At 40.2% G+C, this 19,449-nt stretch overlaps 2 protein-coding genes across 3 annotated transcripts in view; one reads left to right on the top strand and one right to left on the bottom strand.

Annotated features, from left to right (window-relative positions):
- LOC110828163 (BTB/POZ domain-containing protein 2) overlaps window positions 1–19,449 on the bottom strand; it is a 312,552-nt gene that overhangs the window by 103,254 nt on the left and 189,849 nt on the right. The window lies entirely within an intron of this gene.
- Window positions 9,149–19,449, top strand: part of LOC110828179 (growth hormone secretagogue receptor type 1) — a 123,644-nt gene continuing 113,343 nt past the window's right edge. For both annotated transcript variants that reach the window (XM_087360897.1, XM_087360898.1), the window contains exon 1: window positions 9,149–9,598. In XM_087360897.1, coding sequence (XP_087217023.1) covers window positions 9,385–9,598 — 214 coding nt within the window. In that variant the 5' untranslated portion in view covers window positions 9,149–9,384. The remainder of the gene's footprint in view (window positions 9,599–19,449) is intronic.

Genomic DNA, 19,449 nt, shown 5'->3' with positions numbered 1-19,449 from the left:
CTCGCATTAAAGGAAGAAGGATTGAGGATTTTGAGAACGGTATACTGAGGACAAAAACCGAACTTTTCAGAAGAATGGAAGTTACAAAGAAAATTAGGATGATTAAATTAAAGAGTATGAGATTGGCAGGACATGAGGAACGGATGGGGGAGTTGAGAAGTGAGTAGAAAATGTTAGCTTGAAAAGGTGAATGTAGGATTCTATACGAGAGTCTCAGGCGTACATGGGAAGATATTATTAAAATGTGGTACTGCACGACAGACATGCAATTCGGTCAACTCATCATTGACTGTGGGACTGAGGAAAACCAGGAAAACATTTAATGAAGTTGGCCGATCACAGAACCTGATTACTAGCCAGGAATCCTGCTTCTAAATACGGGAGCCCTAGTTTCGTCTTAATAACATTTAAGAATTCGGTCCGTACCGCGAAGAAAACACCACACTTCACCATTGCAAAGATCAACTGGTTAACCCTTTGTAGCCGAAGTTCGTCGAAATATTTACGAATTCAGTCCGTACCGCGAAGAAAACACTACACTTCACCATTGCAAAGATCAACTGGTTAACGCTGTTTAAGGAAATAATCCCCGTTTACAGTGAAAATCGTACAGATCTCATAAATAAGGAAAATGAGGATTACTGATTGTTAAAGCAGCTGGTATATAATATTACCATTCTGATTTAAAGAGGTAACATGATTAGGCCCTTAAACTTCTTAAGCCTGAAAATGTTTTCTGGTGAAGTGAATCTTGTACACACCTAGTAAAATGTGTTTCATGCTTCTAACAATCTAGAGCAATGAAACATAGGAACACGTGGGAAGAAATGGACCTCGTCCAGCGGCTACTCTGTCAGAAAGAAAGAAAGAAGGAACGAGGAGGAACGTAATAGTGAGAGAAATGATGACAATAATAAAATTCTTGTAATGCGACCTAGATCTTTATTCGAAGAAAAACATTTGGCAAATTTTCCATAATCCTTCATCGGTTGTGCACATTTCGTAATTCGCCGTGTGGAGACAGGAAAGTTCCGTCAACCTCGAATCTCGGATGACTCTGTCTTGTAATGTTCTTAAAACTTTGTGTGTTTTCTAAGGAAGTTGTTTGTCATCGAAGTGACGTAGTACTTCGATATCAGAAGTCAGAACAGGACAGTGACGGCAGGTCTGAAAATAACGCGACTTCACGGAAACTTCTGAAACCAGTTTTTTCTAGAAAAGTCAAAACACTGTACTAGACGTGGAATCTCAGTGACCCGCACGAAAAGTAGTTCAAGGCTGCTTGAGGGCGGGTCGCGAAGGCGGAGGTTCGGCCTGCTGAGAACCACTTACCAGAAGATCGTCTTCGAAGGCCGACGCGAGTTTGGCCGGGAATTCCGTTAAAGTCTTGGAACATGGTAATGAGACATTCCACCGAGAGGCGTCCAAGAAAATTAATTGAACAACACTCGGGGGTTCCCTAGCCAGACAAGTTAATTTTATTAATATTACAGTCTTCCGCTCTGGTAATTAAGCACTTGGCCGTGAAGAAATTCTAACTCAGCTGGCCGAATGTTCTGCATTACAAACAATGTGAGGTTTCAGGTTCTAACGGCGGCGAATATGAAGTTGACTGTCTTCTAGGAATGTTGTGTCCTGAAGTCTGCTAGAAATTTACCGACATTTCGGAGGTGCTCACTGCCTCCATCATCAGGGCGCAACACCCCATAAGACAGAATTCTTTTAAAGAAAGGTGTCTCGCACAAGAAATGCTTCACGTTAAAAAATTTATAATTTAACAATATCCGCAAATCTTATTTTAAAACTTCTTTCTTTTAATATTTAGAATATTTAACAAAATAATTTACAAAGGATAATAATTTACTTGTTATTAGCTTCCCAATAACTTAATAAAATGCTCGTTCGGTTTTACCCCTCTCTTGAAAATTTCTATATTTTTAGATGCTGCGATTTGTTTCTGCGAAAAATAAAAATCGATGGCCATGAGATGTAAAGACTCACAAAGAACACATCGCGTGGGTGAGTACGTTCAAAATGGAGTACATCCTGTTTAAGAGCAGAGACCCCGACAAGGCTCAGTTCCATTTTTGTTCAAATACGATGAAAATTCTGTGAAATGGCAGCGTTCAGGATAATGCAGTCCGCGAGCTTGCTTCAGAGATGTTAGATCTCGCCTCCTTCCAGCCTCCGGGCTCCCCTCGAACTCAGAATGAATATTTATTCCTCCTGTCCAGTCGTCTTGAAGTAATCACGTCTCGCCGAATACGCGCGAGGCCTGCATTGTGCGAAGGCATGATGCAATTAGTCGGCCTATTATGTCGGCATGTTCTTGGAACTCAGAAATGTGTGACGGCCGACTCAACACATTTCTCAGATGCGATTTCTCGGACATTAATAAATGAAACATTTTTTTGCAGTTACGCGTTCTTTCAACTGAAGACTCGAAATGACTTCATAATACGCAAACGAGAGGACCTTTATCGTCTTCATGATCCACTGAGAGATAAAAGATAAAAAAGGAACTGCGAAAATTACTTAACCAGAAACTTTAACAAAAGAAAAAAAAATAATACGAGGAACAGTACATGGAAAATGACAACTGCCTCCAAAATTGTGATTAGAAAAATCTTGTGAGACTTGACCGTTGATCTTTGATAATATTAAAATGGGTAGGTGCTCCTGACAGGCCACCTACCCTCACGTGATACCCTAATAAGATCTGTTGAATTTTGCTATTCTTTTACCCTTCTGACATAACCTCAAGTATGAGTTTCACATCCTCCCCACCCTCAAAAACCTAATCTTAATGGGGATTCTGAAAACATTTAAAACAAGAGACCTCATAATTTTTGGATCCGACAAAAAATTTACTCTCAGGATTTTAAGGTTATGAAGCGGTGATAATTACCCTCTCCCCGTAGTTCTGCTGCCACCTGGTGTATGACGGTGTCATATAATTTCGCTTCGACCTATCGAAAGAATAGCCGTGAAAGAAATCGATCATGAATTATCGAATATAGATCAGTCGAAGCCTGAAAGGAAACTCTTGCCACTAATGACCACAAAATTTAACCCCCATAATTTGTAACGTAGTCTTCACCGAATATTAACAGGATATATTAAATCTTGTCCGTCTAATCACAATAAATTCTTATTAAATATTAAAATATTACAATAATTAACATTTAAAATATTTAAAATATTAAATGATGTTCTTTATCGAAATATTCGATTTACTTATTATATCACAATATGACGCAACTTTACCATCTTATTAACAGGATAATCAAATTAAGAACGATTATATGAGCTGGGAATGTAGCACGCGTAGCAGAGATGAGAAATTATAACAAAACTTTGCCGAGAAACCTTGCGGGAAGAGATTGGATGATAATATTAAGACAGATCTTAGGGTGTGGATTGGATTCATCTGGCTCAGGACAGAAATTGGAAGCTGGCTCGTGTGAAGAAGGTAATCAACTTTTGGATTCTGTGGAAGGCGAAGAATTTATTGACTGCCTCAGTGTATTATCGGCTTCTCAAAAAAAAAAAAAAAAATGATTGATGGTGGATGTCAGTGGAGCAAACTTAGAAGCAGGAGTGCCAACAGAGCAGCTTTCTGCAGCCAGCTGTGACCACGGCGAGGAAATCCGAAGAACACTTGTTTCGAGATTTCATCTGAAGGAGAAAGTATTGCTGTTCGCAACCCACACGAACGAATAAATTCGTTTGCGCTCTCTCGGAAAGAACGTATGAACATCTCCATGACGTCATCACCTCTAAACTACACGACCTGAAAGTCGACAAGAAATGTTCCGTTTTCGGCGACGCTATTTTCCAAGCGTTCCTTTTGAGTCTACGTAATCACTAGCGCTGATCTTAGCTTGTTACAGGCACAAACCAACTGTTACGAAGCCAATTAAATTGCATAACTTACACAGCAAACTTAGTGTTAAAAAAAAACAGCAAATCCATTCGAATTTCGTTACAAAGTCACCATATCAAAACGCGTATGAAACGAGGACTAACAGATTTTGCAACGAAATTCCTCAGGGCTTAGTTCTCGTATGATTTGGCGTTGTCGAGAATATAGAATATTCCGGCCCCTAGAATTTCGTATTTGCCTTCAAATTTATCATACGTAATCACATTCGCTTCTCAAACAATTACAAGCCAACCTGTGAAGATGAGATGTCGTCATTAAAAAATCATCGGTACAATATAGAACAGTCCTTATAGCTTTGACCGAGTGATAAATTCCAATTGGTTTTCAAACCGAAGTTCCTCACAAACTCTAACCCCATTCCTGACCTAATTAATGTATTTTCAATCCAAAAATTTATCAGGATTTTATTTTTAAATTACTTGAGTATAAGGTATGACAATACCACGCGTTTTAAAGCCTGTACTCTCGATTACAAACCCCCAAAAGAAAACCTTTTCTTAAGACTCGTCATATTGTGGTCTCAAAATGTACATCTACACTTTTATACCTGTTTTTATAATACCGTGTGTATTAACAAGCCTTGATACGGGCCGATCACCAATCTAAGGAATGTTTCGAAATTATTATCTCAGAACTAGTCAGAGGGTACAATTGTGTCGCGCACGAAGACTGAATTGGCAGCACTGTTTCAAATGTTTCAGGTGGTAATGAAACAGATGAGAGCTAAAACACGAGACATATAAGTAACAGCTGATGTACGGTGAAAGTTGTAGTTCGGCGGAGGGGGGGGGGGGCACAGTTAGGTCACAGGAGAGTTTAGTTCACAAATGCGAGAGCCCAGTGTCGTGACAGGGCTGTATCGAAGTGTAACTATTTGTGCAATTTAGCGTTGTTTCGAGTCGGGCAGAAATACCACAGTATCTACTTACTGATTCCACCTGCGTGGTTGCTGAATGAAATAAGGGATTAAGTGCACGGATGAATGGATGGTGAAAGTTCGACTGAACTGTGTTTTCCTGTTACACGGAAGTTAAAATACCAGCCGGACATTAGCACGCAACTTGAGAACACTAACCCGGTCTGTTATTCAAACATCTGGTGTAATTTCGATAAATAAAATCTCAAAATTACGACGTTCATCGTCGATTCCAAAACCCAAAAAAGAAAATGTATTTGAAAATCGACAATACGGACAGAAATCCCGTGTTTTATGACGAATCGAAATTACGTATTACTTTCGCCTTCTTTTGTTAATATGGGGCAAATGTGCCCAAGGGGGGAAAAATTTCGAACACTTCGGTAACCTATCCGTGGCCCGTGGTCTTCCAAATGTGAACGGTGTGGTAATGCCACGAAGAAAATGCTTAAAATCTTATTACGGATCTCAGAAAGTATAAATTTCATATAATTTTTTTTCATACACATAATTAAAACACAAGATCTTAAAAAAAAAAGCTTTATTATATTTTAATTCTCTCATTATTACTAATATCTATTTATATTTTAAATATAATTTAAAAAAAAAATAAACGAAGTTCTTCGATGTAAGACTCCTCTCTGCAGTAAAGTAGATGCAAACGTCTCGAAGGAACATACTGCCTTCATCTTCAATGATTACTTTTGTCTACCTACAGCTCAGAAAATAAACATGTGCACCTCCAATGGGTTGCGAGCCTCAAGTCCCATAACACAATTTATTCAGTAAAATATAAACATTAGGGCCTATTATTATCATCTGATGTGACACCGAACTTTCATTCGCCGACAAAACACACATTTGTACCGACATTCGAGCTTCTGACGGCAGTGAAGATGTCCTTGGTCTCCTAGGTTTTAACACCAATTTCATACCTGAAGATGGAGGCATTATATTCCTCCGAAACGTTGTCATTCACAAGACGTCACGACCCGAAACACCATGTACATCCTTTCGTCTCAACGTGGGGTTAAAGGTGCGTAGAGGGTACTTGAGTTCGTGGTTCGCCACGAGTGCATCCGTAAATGTGGACGGTTTCGCGAGCTAGTGCTCGACGCAGCGCGATTAACCGGTGCCAAGGACACGTGGGTAGAGCCGTGTGGACACTGGGGCGCGCGCGAATGGTCTCCACGTACCAGTGAACGGAGCGCCGTACGAGAACTCAGACTTGGTTCGCGCGCCGTCTCGACTGGACCACACAGCGCTGTGAGCCCGCGGTCTGCCGTCCGTCCGGCTTTGTTCAGTGTCGCGTGGACCGGGGGAGGCGTGAGCTACGTAAGGCGTCTATCCGTTCTCGGCGAAGTGTGTTACGAAGTGCTGCGAGGTTATAGTGAATTAATGACGGCGTCTCATATGCGGAATCATACACTGGACCACGTTTGTTGTCGAATGATATAATTTAAGCAACGCCGTATGAATCAGATCATCGTATTAAATCGTGTCATATGTTAACCACTGATTTGCCTCGTTAGAACTACCTTTGAAGTGTAAAGTATGATTTAATAATAAGCATAATATAGTAAATTTACAAAATTGGTTATAAGCAACAGATATAGAACGATATTGGTGATTATTCTTATGTTTGCGTCACACGAAAAATCTTACGAAACATTTAAGACGTATCATAAATAATAAGTTTAATTTTTTTTTTGTTGGGGGGGGAAAACATTAATTCAAATTAAGTGTCGTTTGTAACTGCTGGTTTTGTGTGAAGCCAAAGTCAGTTTTATGCAATTTATTCGCAAGTAAAGAACAAGTTTCTTTATCACAACGCATTAAAAATACTTTTTATCACGAAAGAAGTAACAATATTACGAAAGTTTTCAATGCGCGGGGCAGTCATGACGTCACTTACGAACGAAGGCCAGTTTTTAGCGAAAAGAAACTTATCATTTGCAAGGAAGTGATAAATGCATGGGAATATACGATTGTGAAACGGAACAGGGAAAGTTAAGTACTCGTTCCTACAAGTGCCAAATACGACAATTTCTTGTGTACACACGCGGTTCTATTTTAAATCAGAGAACTGGGTGGGGGGAATCTGACAATCGAATTATATGTTGGGATCTTCAGTATCAGGACACTAGCATCTCCCGCTATCCACGACGACGTTCAATCAACTGCTAGGACTACGTACCGTCGTATTAGGCGGTATTAATTATGACGAATTTCTACGTCCACAGGCATGGTTCCTTCCTCCAGACCCTCGTTTTTGCTGACGAGTTTGTGATGGGCCCGTCGCGATAAGCCGATGCAGCTCCGAGATACAAATACCGTATTGTCATCTTTTATCGCGATATAATTTTATTTTATTTTATATTTTATTCAACTGATATAATTACTGTTTATTACGAGAATAACTTTAATTTTACTTTCAAATCTTCGCATTTATCTTTCATTTTGGGTAGCTAGATCGGTGTTTACAAAAATTAACCGTGAAAATTCAATAATTTATTAAATTTTTTAACTAACCTTCCATCTTAAACTTTATTAATTATGAATTAGGAGTGTGATAGGAAGCGATCTGTTTCAAATGGTCTGAGGAAAATCAGAATAAACTTAACAGTAAGAAACAGGTCTCTAGGATGGGGTTTTAGTTTAACGAAGCAAAAATTAATTAAACCAGTAGAGGAAGAGACTAGTGACCGTCTCCGACTGTCAATTATTTGTGACCTTACGCCAAAGGGAGTCGTATTTAACCTCTCTCATGATGGTTTATTTTAAGTAAACTTTTTGTTAGTAGGCATATGTATCCATTGTAACTTATATTTCTTCATTATTTTACGTCACAAATATTTAACTTAAGCAGCTGAGAGATCGAGGTAAGGCGTTAATTTCGTCGATAGAATATTAATCTACCAGATGAGTCACGTTTACACAGTCAACAGAGAATATGTTTAAGGAGCAAAAACTCAGACTACGTCAGGGTAATCAGAACGTTGCAACGACAGAGAAAAGTGATACGTAGACAAAGACTGAAGATTTCTGACGAAACTGCGTAAAATCGGGCTTTTACCATCGTCTGTGTTTCGATAGAATTGCTACGTTTTGGAAGCTAGATCTTGTACCGTCGTCAATGAAAAAAGAGAAGGGTAGAAGCCAAAGCCCCCCTGGTTAAGCCAGCTTCAAACCCGGACCTGAAGAAGGAAGAATATTTATATTCCGAAACGTAGTAATTATATTAATGGAAAAAGGCCCAAATTTAAATTCTGCACATTAATAGCGATATATATGAAATACAAAAATTCAAATTTGGTTCATAAAATGCTAATGATTTAATGATTTGTGTATAATGTGAGGGACAAACATTTTGTTTAACTCGCTAATATTTCTTTCGTTTATAATAGCGATGGTTTATAGCGTGTTCTGGCTACACATAGAGCACGCCTAATTCAACTCGAGGTATTTTGATGGGTTTCAGGTCCACGACTTCCGAGTTTTAGGAGTTAGAGTTATAATTTATCTACTCCCGTCTGTAACAGATTGAAGAACATTCAAGTACTTTTGTAATCACACAAAGAAAAAGGAACGCACAGAAATATCTTCTTGAGGAGTTCGAAGACTCCGTAATATTTGCGATATATTCTAAGTGAATTCCTTGTCTGCCTGATTATAAGTAACGGTACTTCGTTTCTATAACTCTATCAAAAACTATAGACTGATAACAAATCTTTAAAAGGATTACAAAAGTTTAAAAGCAATAGTTTTGTGAAAAGTTTCATGAAACTTTTTCGAAGCATATAGACTGATGGACATTGGAGATAAGTAGATTGTTAATTCATAAAATCGATGCAGGAAAAGAGTCCAAAAATTGAAGACGAAAATATAAGTTTTGAAACTTAACTTTGTAGCGAAACCAAATAAGCATTTCAGTATCCAGATGAAGTGAATTTGTTCTGACAGAAAAAAATATATATTTCATGTTGTAATAGATAACTGACGACTTGTGTTAACGTAAAGCCTCGAAGACGTGAGTGACCATTTCTCCTATACGAATTTTGAATCAGATTTTTTTTTGAAAAGTTCTGCAACATAGATATTTACGAAATAAATAGTGCCCGGAGCTGATAAAACAAATTTATAAGATGGCGTCAGAACTAACCTTAAAACAGAGTGTGTATTTTGCGAAAATAGACATTTCGTCAGCAGACAGAACACGCGACTTCGATTAGAACAAAAATGTCCGAAAGGAGTCGGGAGCCCAAGGACCTGTCGCGTCTGAAAATGGATCATCGCACGTAATTGTGATCGGGGGTGGCGTTACGTGTTCGTATCTGAAGCCAGCACGCGAGCCACGACGGTCACCATAGCAACTGCCTATGCTGGAGGACTTGAGGCGGCGGGCAACAGCACCATTACGGCAGCCTATTTGTACCCCAACTTCTCGGGGACTGAGGGGGTGGGGAACGAGACGACGGGGACTGAAATTCCTGTCATCCCCGCGTACATCAGAATCACGTCCATGATCTTCTGCTTCGTGATCCTGGGAATTGGCGTGGCCGGTAACATCATGGTCCCCATCGTGATCCTCAAGACGAAGGACATGCGGAATTCGACCAACATCTTCCTGATGAATCTGAGCGTGGCCGATCTCATGGTGCTGCTGGTGTGTACCCCCACAGTTCTGGTGGAGGTGAACACCAAACCCGAGACATGGGTGCTCGGCGAGGAGATGTGTAAGTACTACGACCTGATTACCACACCCAGAGAACCTGAGGTTAGAATACTCTCTCAGACCTAACTCCTATTTGACAGAATAGGTGGCTATGTCCTTTAGATACATCTGTATGTATTCATCTAAAGCACGAGAATTTTATTCAAAGAAATCTTTTCAGCTGTAGTTCAGCTTTTCAACTACAGGGATTATACGTTACCATGGAAACATATCAAAGGTAATACAAGTTTCTGTCAATAAAACCATCATGGAAATTGGAAGTTGTATGGTCAAAATATGTAGGTTACGTAAAATACGTGTAAGGAAGGTTTGTTTTTGTGCGTTCTGTAAATACATACGCCTACTGTCCTCGGCAGTATTGACAAGACACGTCACTTATCAGTCGACAATTTAGATTATAAACAATTATTTAACACTCTGTGTGGACAGTCGGTCGTAGAGATATTTTTAATGTGACCAAAGATTGTCTAGAAATATTGGTTTCCTCAAACGTCCCACGGGGCAGTATCAGAATTTCGATTACATGCGTGCTACATGCCCCGACCATCTCATTCTCTTTGATTTGATCAAACGGGTGCTATTTGGCAAATATTATTATCTAAATATTTCTGCAAACACAAAGTTATTTCTCGATAAAATACAATAACACCGGTTAATCGGGGCAACCCGTTTTTTTGGGACAAATATTAAAGAACAAACCTTTTGAATTCTTTACGCGGAACTTCGCATAATTGGGGCAGACGATTAATTGGGCCAAATTTCTCGAGTCCCGATGTGTCCTAATTAACTGAAATCCACTGTAGTTTTGATATTTGCATACAACTGTTCTGTCTCTGTAACTCTATTCTAAAGACAAGATTAATTTAACCATTAATAAAGGTCAGATGGCGGGATAATATTAAAATGGACTTTAAAGAAGTTAAGTGTCAAGATACAAACCAGTGACTGGCTGTTTGGAAGACGACTATTCATATGGATTGAGCATTTAAGGAATCACAAACCTATAAATAAACAGTTGTTCTGGAATTTAAGTCCATATAATTTTTTCGGGATTTTATATCTATTCTACGCACTTCTTTTGTCATCTGATGTATAAAACAACCATTTAAATTCAGACTGCTGCACAGTTGGGGTTCATGAATACATTTAAAGTAAGCAACCAGTCTCTATGTATGAGAGAGGCTACTATTATTTCAGCCTCAACTTTGCTTTGGATCTAGCGCCCTTAATTCAGTTCCGTCGCTGTGAAATACGAAAGAAAGCCAGAGCTAAATTGCAATTTACTTCTGCAAATAAAGTTCTTACTGTACTGCATGAGTGGATTCAGCATTGCATGTCAAATGTTCGTAAGATTCCTGAACACAGAACGCTGAAATCCACCATGTGAGAAGGTTACATTCACGTGGTAAATACTATTATAAGTAGTCCGTGACGATCGGAAAATGATATTTCCACTGCAGAAGAAATCTCACTACGATACGTTTGACGTAACAATAATTTTTAAATTTTTGTAATTAATTAATTTGTTGTTTAATGGGATGGCAGTTTTACATAACCCATAGCTGAGACCTCTCTGAACCCATTAATTAAACAACAAATGATTTATTAAAGAGCATGACACACGTTAGAGTAAAAAATATTTTATTTTATATTTGATGTCTACTCTCAGGAACTACAGAGCCTCTACCTTTCGCAGTTTATTTAAATTCTAGCCAAATTCACACACTTTTAAATTTTTAAGATAGAACATCGATTTTTAACATCATGACGTCAGCGAGTGATTTTGCCGACAAATAATTTACGAATTAGTTGAGCAATTAAAAACATCATATGCCACCCCAAATTTTGTACTTTTCAATCTTTCATGATCTGTGGCATTGCAAAAGTGGTAACTGTGGTGTTATCGTATAATAATGGTGCAAGAATCAATTTTTATCACGTAATGTTTTTGGAAAATTCAAAATAACGCCACTGTGACCCTCGAAATTTTCATGCTCTGGAAGAAATATAAAATAACGAATTGTAAGTAGGCACGTAAAATGTTGTAATGTCTGAGGTTCTCATGAAGATCGCCGTCTTCTGGGGTCTGACACAAATTTGTCGACGTTTCAGAGGTGCTTGCTGATTCCGAAACCATCGATCTGATGATGGAGGTAGCAAGGACCTCTGTAAAGTCGACAACCTTCCACCAGACTACACGGCCCAACATTCCAGAAGACAGCCATCTCTACGTAAAATTTTAATTACAAGAGGTCGGACAGGCATGTTGTGGTAGTAATCTACAGTAACCTGACGCGAAATGTGGACACAGACAAAACAGCGTTTTGTGTGCTTGTTAAAGGTTCAGTAGCGACCTCTCTCTAGAGACAGGCGCCACAGGTCTACCACCTTACCCACTCTGAAAGGCGAACCTCCCGCAGTCAAGTACGAGGTTGTAGGTCCAAGTCACTTAACGTCGAGAACAGGTTCGTGCTTCACCAGATAAGGAAGCGTTTCCTTTCATTTTCTATTCTTCTTTCCTCCATTCCTTTCTTCATTCTCCCCTCTCTTCTCTTCCTACCGTATTCTTTTGTTTTTCCCCTCATTTTCCTTTTAATTCTATTTTATCTGCATTGTGCTCACATCTGACCTCTGACCATACGTAGTAAGTGAGCAGAAAGGACTCATCGATTCCTTATAGTGTTTTTATTTCGAGGGAAATATTTAAAAAAAAATAATTACAGTCATACCTCGGATATATTGCGGGTTCGGTTCCAGACCACCGCAATAAAGCGAGTCACACGAATTTTTTGGTTTCCCAGAGCACATAAAAGTTATGTTTAAACTATACTGTAGTCTATTAAGTGTGCAATAGCATTATGTCTAAAAAAAATGCGAGAATTAACAAAATGTGACACAGAGACGCGAAGTGAGCACGTGCTGTTGGAAAAAATGGCGCCGATAGACTTGCAGAGTCAATCTTTAGCCTCATTTGAATAATCATAATTAAATACGAGACGTTCGCCTCCACTCTACTGTCCGTAAGCTTATCATAGTCGTGGACATCAGACAAGTATCACCGACTATCACCTCGAAAATCATCACGATTGCTAACGCCTTAACCAAACATTATCTCCGAGACTAGAACTCTGGATAGCATTTCGGGACTGTGGCCCTTGTTGCTGTAATCTCCTCTTCGAAACGAAAAACTTTGATTCTTTTCGACATTCTTCTATCCCGCTTAATTTCCGAGTTACAGAAACATCCCTTACCGAGACTCGAAATCAGGACACTTCACCGGGGTTTTGAAATCCTTTTTTTCTCTCTCTTCATGATCTCTTGAGAAATGGTGCGATCTTACGACAATTCCTATTCGTAAATTAACAAAATTCAGATAATATATCCGTATAAAAAAATTACCAGCATCAACCCTGGTTCGTACACTTTCCAACTCATTATTCATTAATCACGCCATCAAGTGACGTCTTAAATAAATTGTATTACGAATCCGTCAACAAGTTTTTTGAGACACGTGCATTAGGACTTCATTGTATTTGGTACGCGTGTTACAGAATCTGACAAAACATTTGCCTTAGGGACATTAAATCAAAAAGTATGAAGTGAGCAGGACATGTAGAATGCATGGAAGAGATTAAATGTATGTGCTAAATGTTGGGGGGGAAAAATGTCATGGGAAGATACAACATGGAATATCAGAGCACAGATAAAGTATAATATTAAAATGGATTTTAAATAAATGGGCTCTTAAGGTGTAGACTGGATTCAGCTGAACTAGAATATGGTCTAGCCGATGAGAAAGTATCAACATTTCAATTTCAACTTGTTTTGTCGTCACCTTCAGTGTCAAATAGAGAGCCTCGAGAGGTCACAGACATTCCAAGTGTCAAAACGAGTTCCCCTAGCAACAAGTTTGTTCATCCCTGTCATTGTACGAAACAGAGAAACAAAAATGCAAACTTCACTCGCCAACACAATCAAGAATCAGACGGAGGTGGGGTCCATGGTACTTTCTTATATTATTCATGCAGGCGTCAGTTACAGTCTGCATTATTCCTGATGAACACAGCTGGATGGACCATTTCAAGGTCAATGAACCGCATGTGAGGTGTTTAGGTGCAGAAGCAGCCTTGCTTCAGTAATCTCAGTTGTAGCCATAAAGACAGCACTTTGCGATGTTTCTGTATCAACCAATACCTTCCCATCATCATCATCATCGTCATCATCATTGGCTCTACAGCCCCGCGTGGGCCTCGGCCTTCTTCAAGAGCTTCTTCAATTCTTCCTCAGACAATCTGTTTGCAGTCCGTCCGGAAGTTTCTTTTTACGACAAACCCCCCCAACCTAAAGGACCAGCCCCCGGAGGTAGGGTGGCCCAGCTATACCCCCCAGGCACTGGGTAGCTCGAGTACCTCGAGGGTGCCAGTCCCCATACCCACTGACGTGGGTCCCTGAGAGTAGCGACTAAGGTCACAAACACGAAAACAGTCGTAAATTCGAATCTCGAAACAGTGAACACCACACTTAGCGTAAGATAAGCATGGAATTCTGTCCGACACGGCCTCGGAAAACCGACGTAGAGCGGGGGACGGCTTAAAATACCAAATCTGGCCAATAATATCCTCTGGATGACATAAGACATGAGGACGGCAAAGCGTCGCACACCGAAAATGAGCCTCGGGGTAACATTTGACACCAAACTAAGAAGCAAGAGCCCAGCGTCGCGACGCCGCCAAAATCCATATCATCTGCAGGTGGGCATCGGGACGACACTGAACACGACGCTGGAAATCCAACGGCAGGTAACGCGACGCCTCGAAAAAATCTCACAATTACCGCAGGTGACCTTTTAGACGCCATCGGAAACGACCCCGTAAGACCGACGACAAGCGTCATGACGTCGCCAAAATATCACATCTAGTATTAGTGAGCCTCAGGATGCCTTTGAAAGTGACGCCCGTATTTGGCGCAATGAACCTCGAAATACCATCGGATACGACGCTGGAAAAAAAACAGAATGTTTCGAAACGAAAATCACGACAACGCCTAAAGACGCAGGAAGGACGTCGAATGTCAGTAGACTCGACGTCAAGCAAACGGCGATAGGCGTCGCAAAGCGTAATATTCCGATGGTATGTCCGGTTTCAATACTTGGTACAGAGACTTGGTTATACTCACTTAGGTGTTTCGTGGATTTCCTCAGGCAAACGCCAGGACATTACCGGAAATCAGAACACAAATATTTATTGACGATCGTTCGATTCGATGAGGCAACATTTCTACAGCCTCGTGGCATTTCCTCCCTCTTAGGGATATTTTCTTCCTACGAATATTATAATAAATGCTCAGATCGTCTAAAGTTCTTTCAGCAACTCAATGTTCTGTGAAATGAAATTCGACGAAAGTAAATAATTCATCGTCCGCTGTTTGGAGAGATATTTGTTGTTACGAATAAAATAAAACATCTCTCACCACAGATTTTTTTTGTCAAAATGCTACTTTTTATTCCTTCTTATTCATGTTTTCTGTGGATAAATGTCAAGGTTCTTGGCCGATCACACACAAAAGACTATTACCACCTCTCTGCGTTAAACACACCCACTGACTAGAAGGTACAACATTTTTCTGTAACAAATCACAAACTTCAATACAAAAATGAAGCTTTTTGAAACTTTACAGTACATTCACGGTTAGCCGAGTACAGGGCAAGGAAAATGGCAGAACGGGGAGTGGAAACAAGGCCCCACAAGATGAAACAAACCGCCTTTAATGAATAAGTTTGTAACAAAACGCGTTATTACTTTGCCCGTCATTGGGGTTCAACTTGATTTCTTCTTGTATTTTACTTCCTTAAAAGTTACGAGTCGAAGCATCCCAATCAGGAGAGCGAGAAGTCGATGACTGAGGAACAGAGGTTCGTTAAAATTCTTTCCAGAGCCTCCAAACTGTCCAGTGGACAACTGGAAAAAAGCAAGTAGACAGTTCACCTCTACCCAGAACCAGTATTAAGAATGCGTGGATCCTTATAGTTACTCCCTCCATACACCATTTTGGTGCTGTTATCCGCAAACCCAACATCCTCACCGGGAATCAAACCCAGGACAGTTTTCTGATTTTATCCTCAGTTCGTCAAAAGTTTTACTGTTTGAGTCCTTGTTCTATCGCGCCTAGTTTCCGGTACAGGAACTACTCTCACAGGGTTTCGAACTCGTGCCTTTTTTCCCCGGAGTTTTTACCTTTCTAAAATATCTTCCTGATTTCAAAGAATAACACAGAACGAAGCGAGAACAAACATGGGAAGGCGGAGGAAAGAGATACTGTCATTCTTCTAATCTCGATTACTTTTCGATTTTCACAAATCGATTTCTGTCTATTTGTTACCATTTTAAATTTCTTCTCGGCTATTTCTGTCTGTCCTTTGACATATGGAAAGCGTATATATTGGTTACTTGGAACTTCTAAGACTGATAAGTATGAGTTATGCTCGGCCGGGCATGTACATGGGAGGATGTGACCCCCAAGTAATGCACAGGCAGAAGATACCTGACGAGGAACTGCTGAGAACATCCACACGGAAGATTGAGGCTACAGGAGGATAACATTAGGCTGTCAGAATAGGCGGTGCATGGAACTCTTGTCACGTGCAAAATTATAGAAGACTATTCTGGTCCGTCAGCGCTTAACATTTACCGATCGATTCTTAGGTATTTAAATGTGACGAGTCATCTGTCGAGATTGTATTTAATGCGATGGGACGATGACCACAAAGCGTCAATGCGTAAGGATATGGAAGGAATCGCTTGGAGGCGGCTTCACAGTGCCTTTTTGACATTCGTCTAGAGCAGTGGTATTCAACCTGGGGTACGCGAAGACATCTTAGGGGGGGGGGGGGGGGGGTATGTGGAATTTAAAAAAAATATATTATTTTATGATAAACACTGAATAATCAGTAATGTAATTTATTTAATTTATTTTAGATGTAGATTATATATTATGTATAACTTGAATTATACACCAACAACTTTGGGGGTACAAAGTTGAAGAAAAATTATATCTGGGGGTACGCGAAGATATCTTAGGGGGTACGTGAAATTTTAAAAAAAACATATTATTTTATGATAAACACTGAATAATCAGTAATGCAATTTATTTAATTTATTTTAGATGTAGATTATATACTATGTATAACTTGAATTATACACCAACAACTTTGGGGGTACAAAGTTGAAGAGGAATTATATCTGGGGGTACGCGAACAAAAAAGATTGAATACCACTGATCTAGAGCGACATGCAGCCAGCCTTGTTACGAAGGCTGTCGTCTCTCACGTCGGTTTACCACGTAATAAAATTTGTTTACGAAACGAAGAGCCGAAAGCTATATTCCAACCAGCGCCCGGCTGTCTCACGGAGCCCTTCAGAATGACATTAGCGTTTGTTTCGTATTTTTAGATATTCTCAATTAAAAGTTTATCACATAAGGCAAGTATCTGAGTTGAACACGTTCATTCATTCATTCTTCCTCGTGTTACTTAAGTCTTTTCCGTTTTTATGTTATCCTTTCTTTGATTCCACTTTCGTCAGTCGTATCCAAAGCCAAGACCTCAAGCGCAGTCCGATTCGTGCCACTTTTACACTAACCGGTCCCAAACCTGAGACTTAATCCAGTGTCCTTGTTGGCCGAGTCGAGCAATTAGCAGTTCAGTACAAGGAATTGAAAAGGCGCCAAATTAACTCACAGTCATGTCGGTGGGGGGGGACAGCTGATCTCGAGTCTCTACGTCTAGAAACCACGTAGCTACAACGGCTCCAGCCACTCTGTCAAACGAACTCCAACCTCAATGCTCATGCGCGGAAAATCACTCATTCTATCGGCCTAATATTATCACACACACACACGCCCCCTCCCCCCGGCTAGATATGTTCAGTACCTCTTATTTTAATTTGTGGATGTTGCATAATTTTCATTTTAAACATCGATTATTTCTTTAAACAACATTAACAAACTAGGATTTGACGTTTTCACAGCGGTGAGTCTGAAGATTTCTGTCCTCTGGGTTGTAGCGCCGTGTAGTCTGCTAGAAGTACACCAACGTTTCGTAAGTATTTGCTGCCTCCATCATCAGGACAAAGACCCAGAAGACAGCCATCTTTTTCGTGAGACGTGTTCTTTGTGTCCTGAACAAATGTCAAACGCGAGTGTGACCCTTTGAAGCCGAAGCTCGTCTAAGTAACATTTAATATAATTCAGTCCGTACCGCAAAGAAAACACTGCACTTCACCATTACAAAGATCGACCGAGAAGGATCTGAGGTTTTGACGGCGGTGGGTCTGCAAATTTCTGTCCTCTGGGTTGTAGCGCCGTGTAGTCTGCTAAAAGTACACCAACGTTTCGTAAGTATTTGCTGCCTCCATCATCAGGGCGAGCATTAACTAGCTAATATTTGTAATGGTGACGGGTTGTGTTTTCTCAAAAAAAACAATTCAGACATGCCTCATCACTTCCCCGTCCACACCGACTCAGACTTCGGTCCTTTGCGTACCAAAACAATACCCCCTGAGGATGGAGGTGGAGGTTACAGCTCCTGTCAACCGACCGCTGGAAAAATACACTTGGGGAGGCGGGTAAAACCACGAAGCGATAGCACACGTGGACAGATAACCCAGTCTTTGCTTGTACGATATCGGACGTGAAATTACTGTATTTAGGCCGCACAAGTCACGCGCGTGGGTTAAGGCAAATGTTTTACGGATTTTTGGTTCGAAAATTACAGCGCAGTGTCTAAATCACGCGGATCCAAAAGCCGTAGATTGTGTCAAAATTAAAATGGAAGAAAAAGAAAATTATACCGCGCATGCCCAGACAGATTCTTTGCAGTCTTGCTTTCCCATCCATTGTAATCATGAGAGAACTGTTAATTACTTATAGAAAGTTTTGCACCAAACGCCAAAGACTTGTGACTGGCATTCCGGCTTCATATAGTCCGGAGGTCTAGGAATCAAATCTCGTCGTGAGAGATCTCCTGTCTGCGTGGTTTACCTCAGTTCCTGCACATGATTGCAGTGATAGTACCACAAAATAGGCCACGACCGCTTCCTTCCCAATGCCTTCCACATCAACCATTAAGGCTTTGGCCGGGATGTTCTTTTGTTAAATCTTATGTGGTACCGCCTGATTCGACTTCTAATGGTTAAGTGAAGTGTTTTCTTCGCGGTACGGTCTGGATTCGTAAATATTATGAAGACGATCTTCGGCTTCAAAGGGTTAACCAGCTGATTTTCGTAATGGTGAGGTGTAGTGTTTTCTTCGCGGTACGGTCTGGATTCGTAAATATTATGAAGACGAGCTTCGGCTTCAAAGGGTTAACCAGCTGATTTTCGTAATGGTGAGGTGTAGTGTTTTCTTCGCGGTACGGACTGAATTCATAAATAATATTAAGACGATCTTCGGCTTCAAAGGGTTAATCATCATATTGGACGTTACATGGTCACTGGCTGACGGCTTCGTTAAATGAACCACAAACAAATAAAAAATACGAAATTTGAGTAAAATGTAAAGCGATTGGCGTGGCAGGAATTAAAAGTCATTCGAGTCTTATTGGCAACTGGGGGGGGGGAAGCCGTGAAATGCGCGGACACGAAGTTTAAGGCGTGAATGTGAGGGCAATGATTTTTATAGTTACGTTTATTCAGAAAAGAAGTCGCTGTTTACAGAGCCTGAATTTTGCGAAATATATCACTTTGAAGTTAACCCCAAAAAACTTTTACTTGTCTGCAGCTCGCCTTCGTAACACATTTCGCTTTTCACTTGCCTCTCTCTTCCACTGTTTCCTTCTTACTTTCTTCGTCTAATTTC

Source organism: Zootermopsis nevadensis, unplaced genomic scaffold (genome assembly GCF_977971745.1).
Source record: "Zootermopsis nevadensis isolate Lab colony 2312 unplaced genomic scaffold, Znev_1.0 Znev_ptg000050l, whole genome shotgun sequence".
In the NCBI taxonomy this organism is placed as follows: Eukaryota; Metazoa; Arthropoda; class Insecta; order Blattodea; family Termopsidae; genus Zootermopsis; species Zootermopsis nevadensis.
Note: the sequence above shows the minus strand (reverse complement) of the source record. Positions and strands in the feature narration are given on the sequence as shown.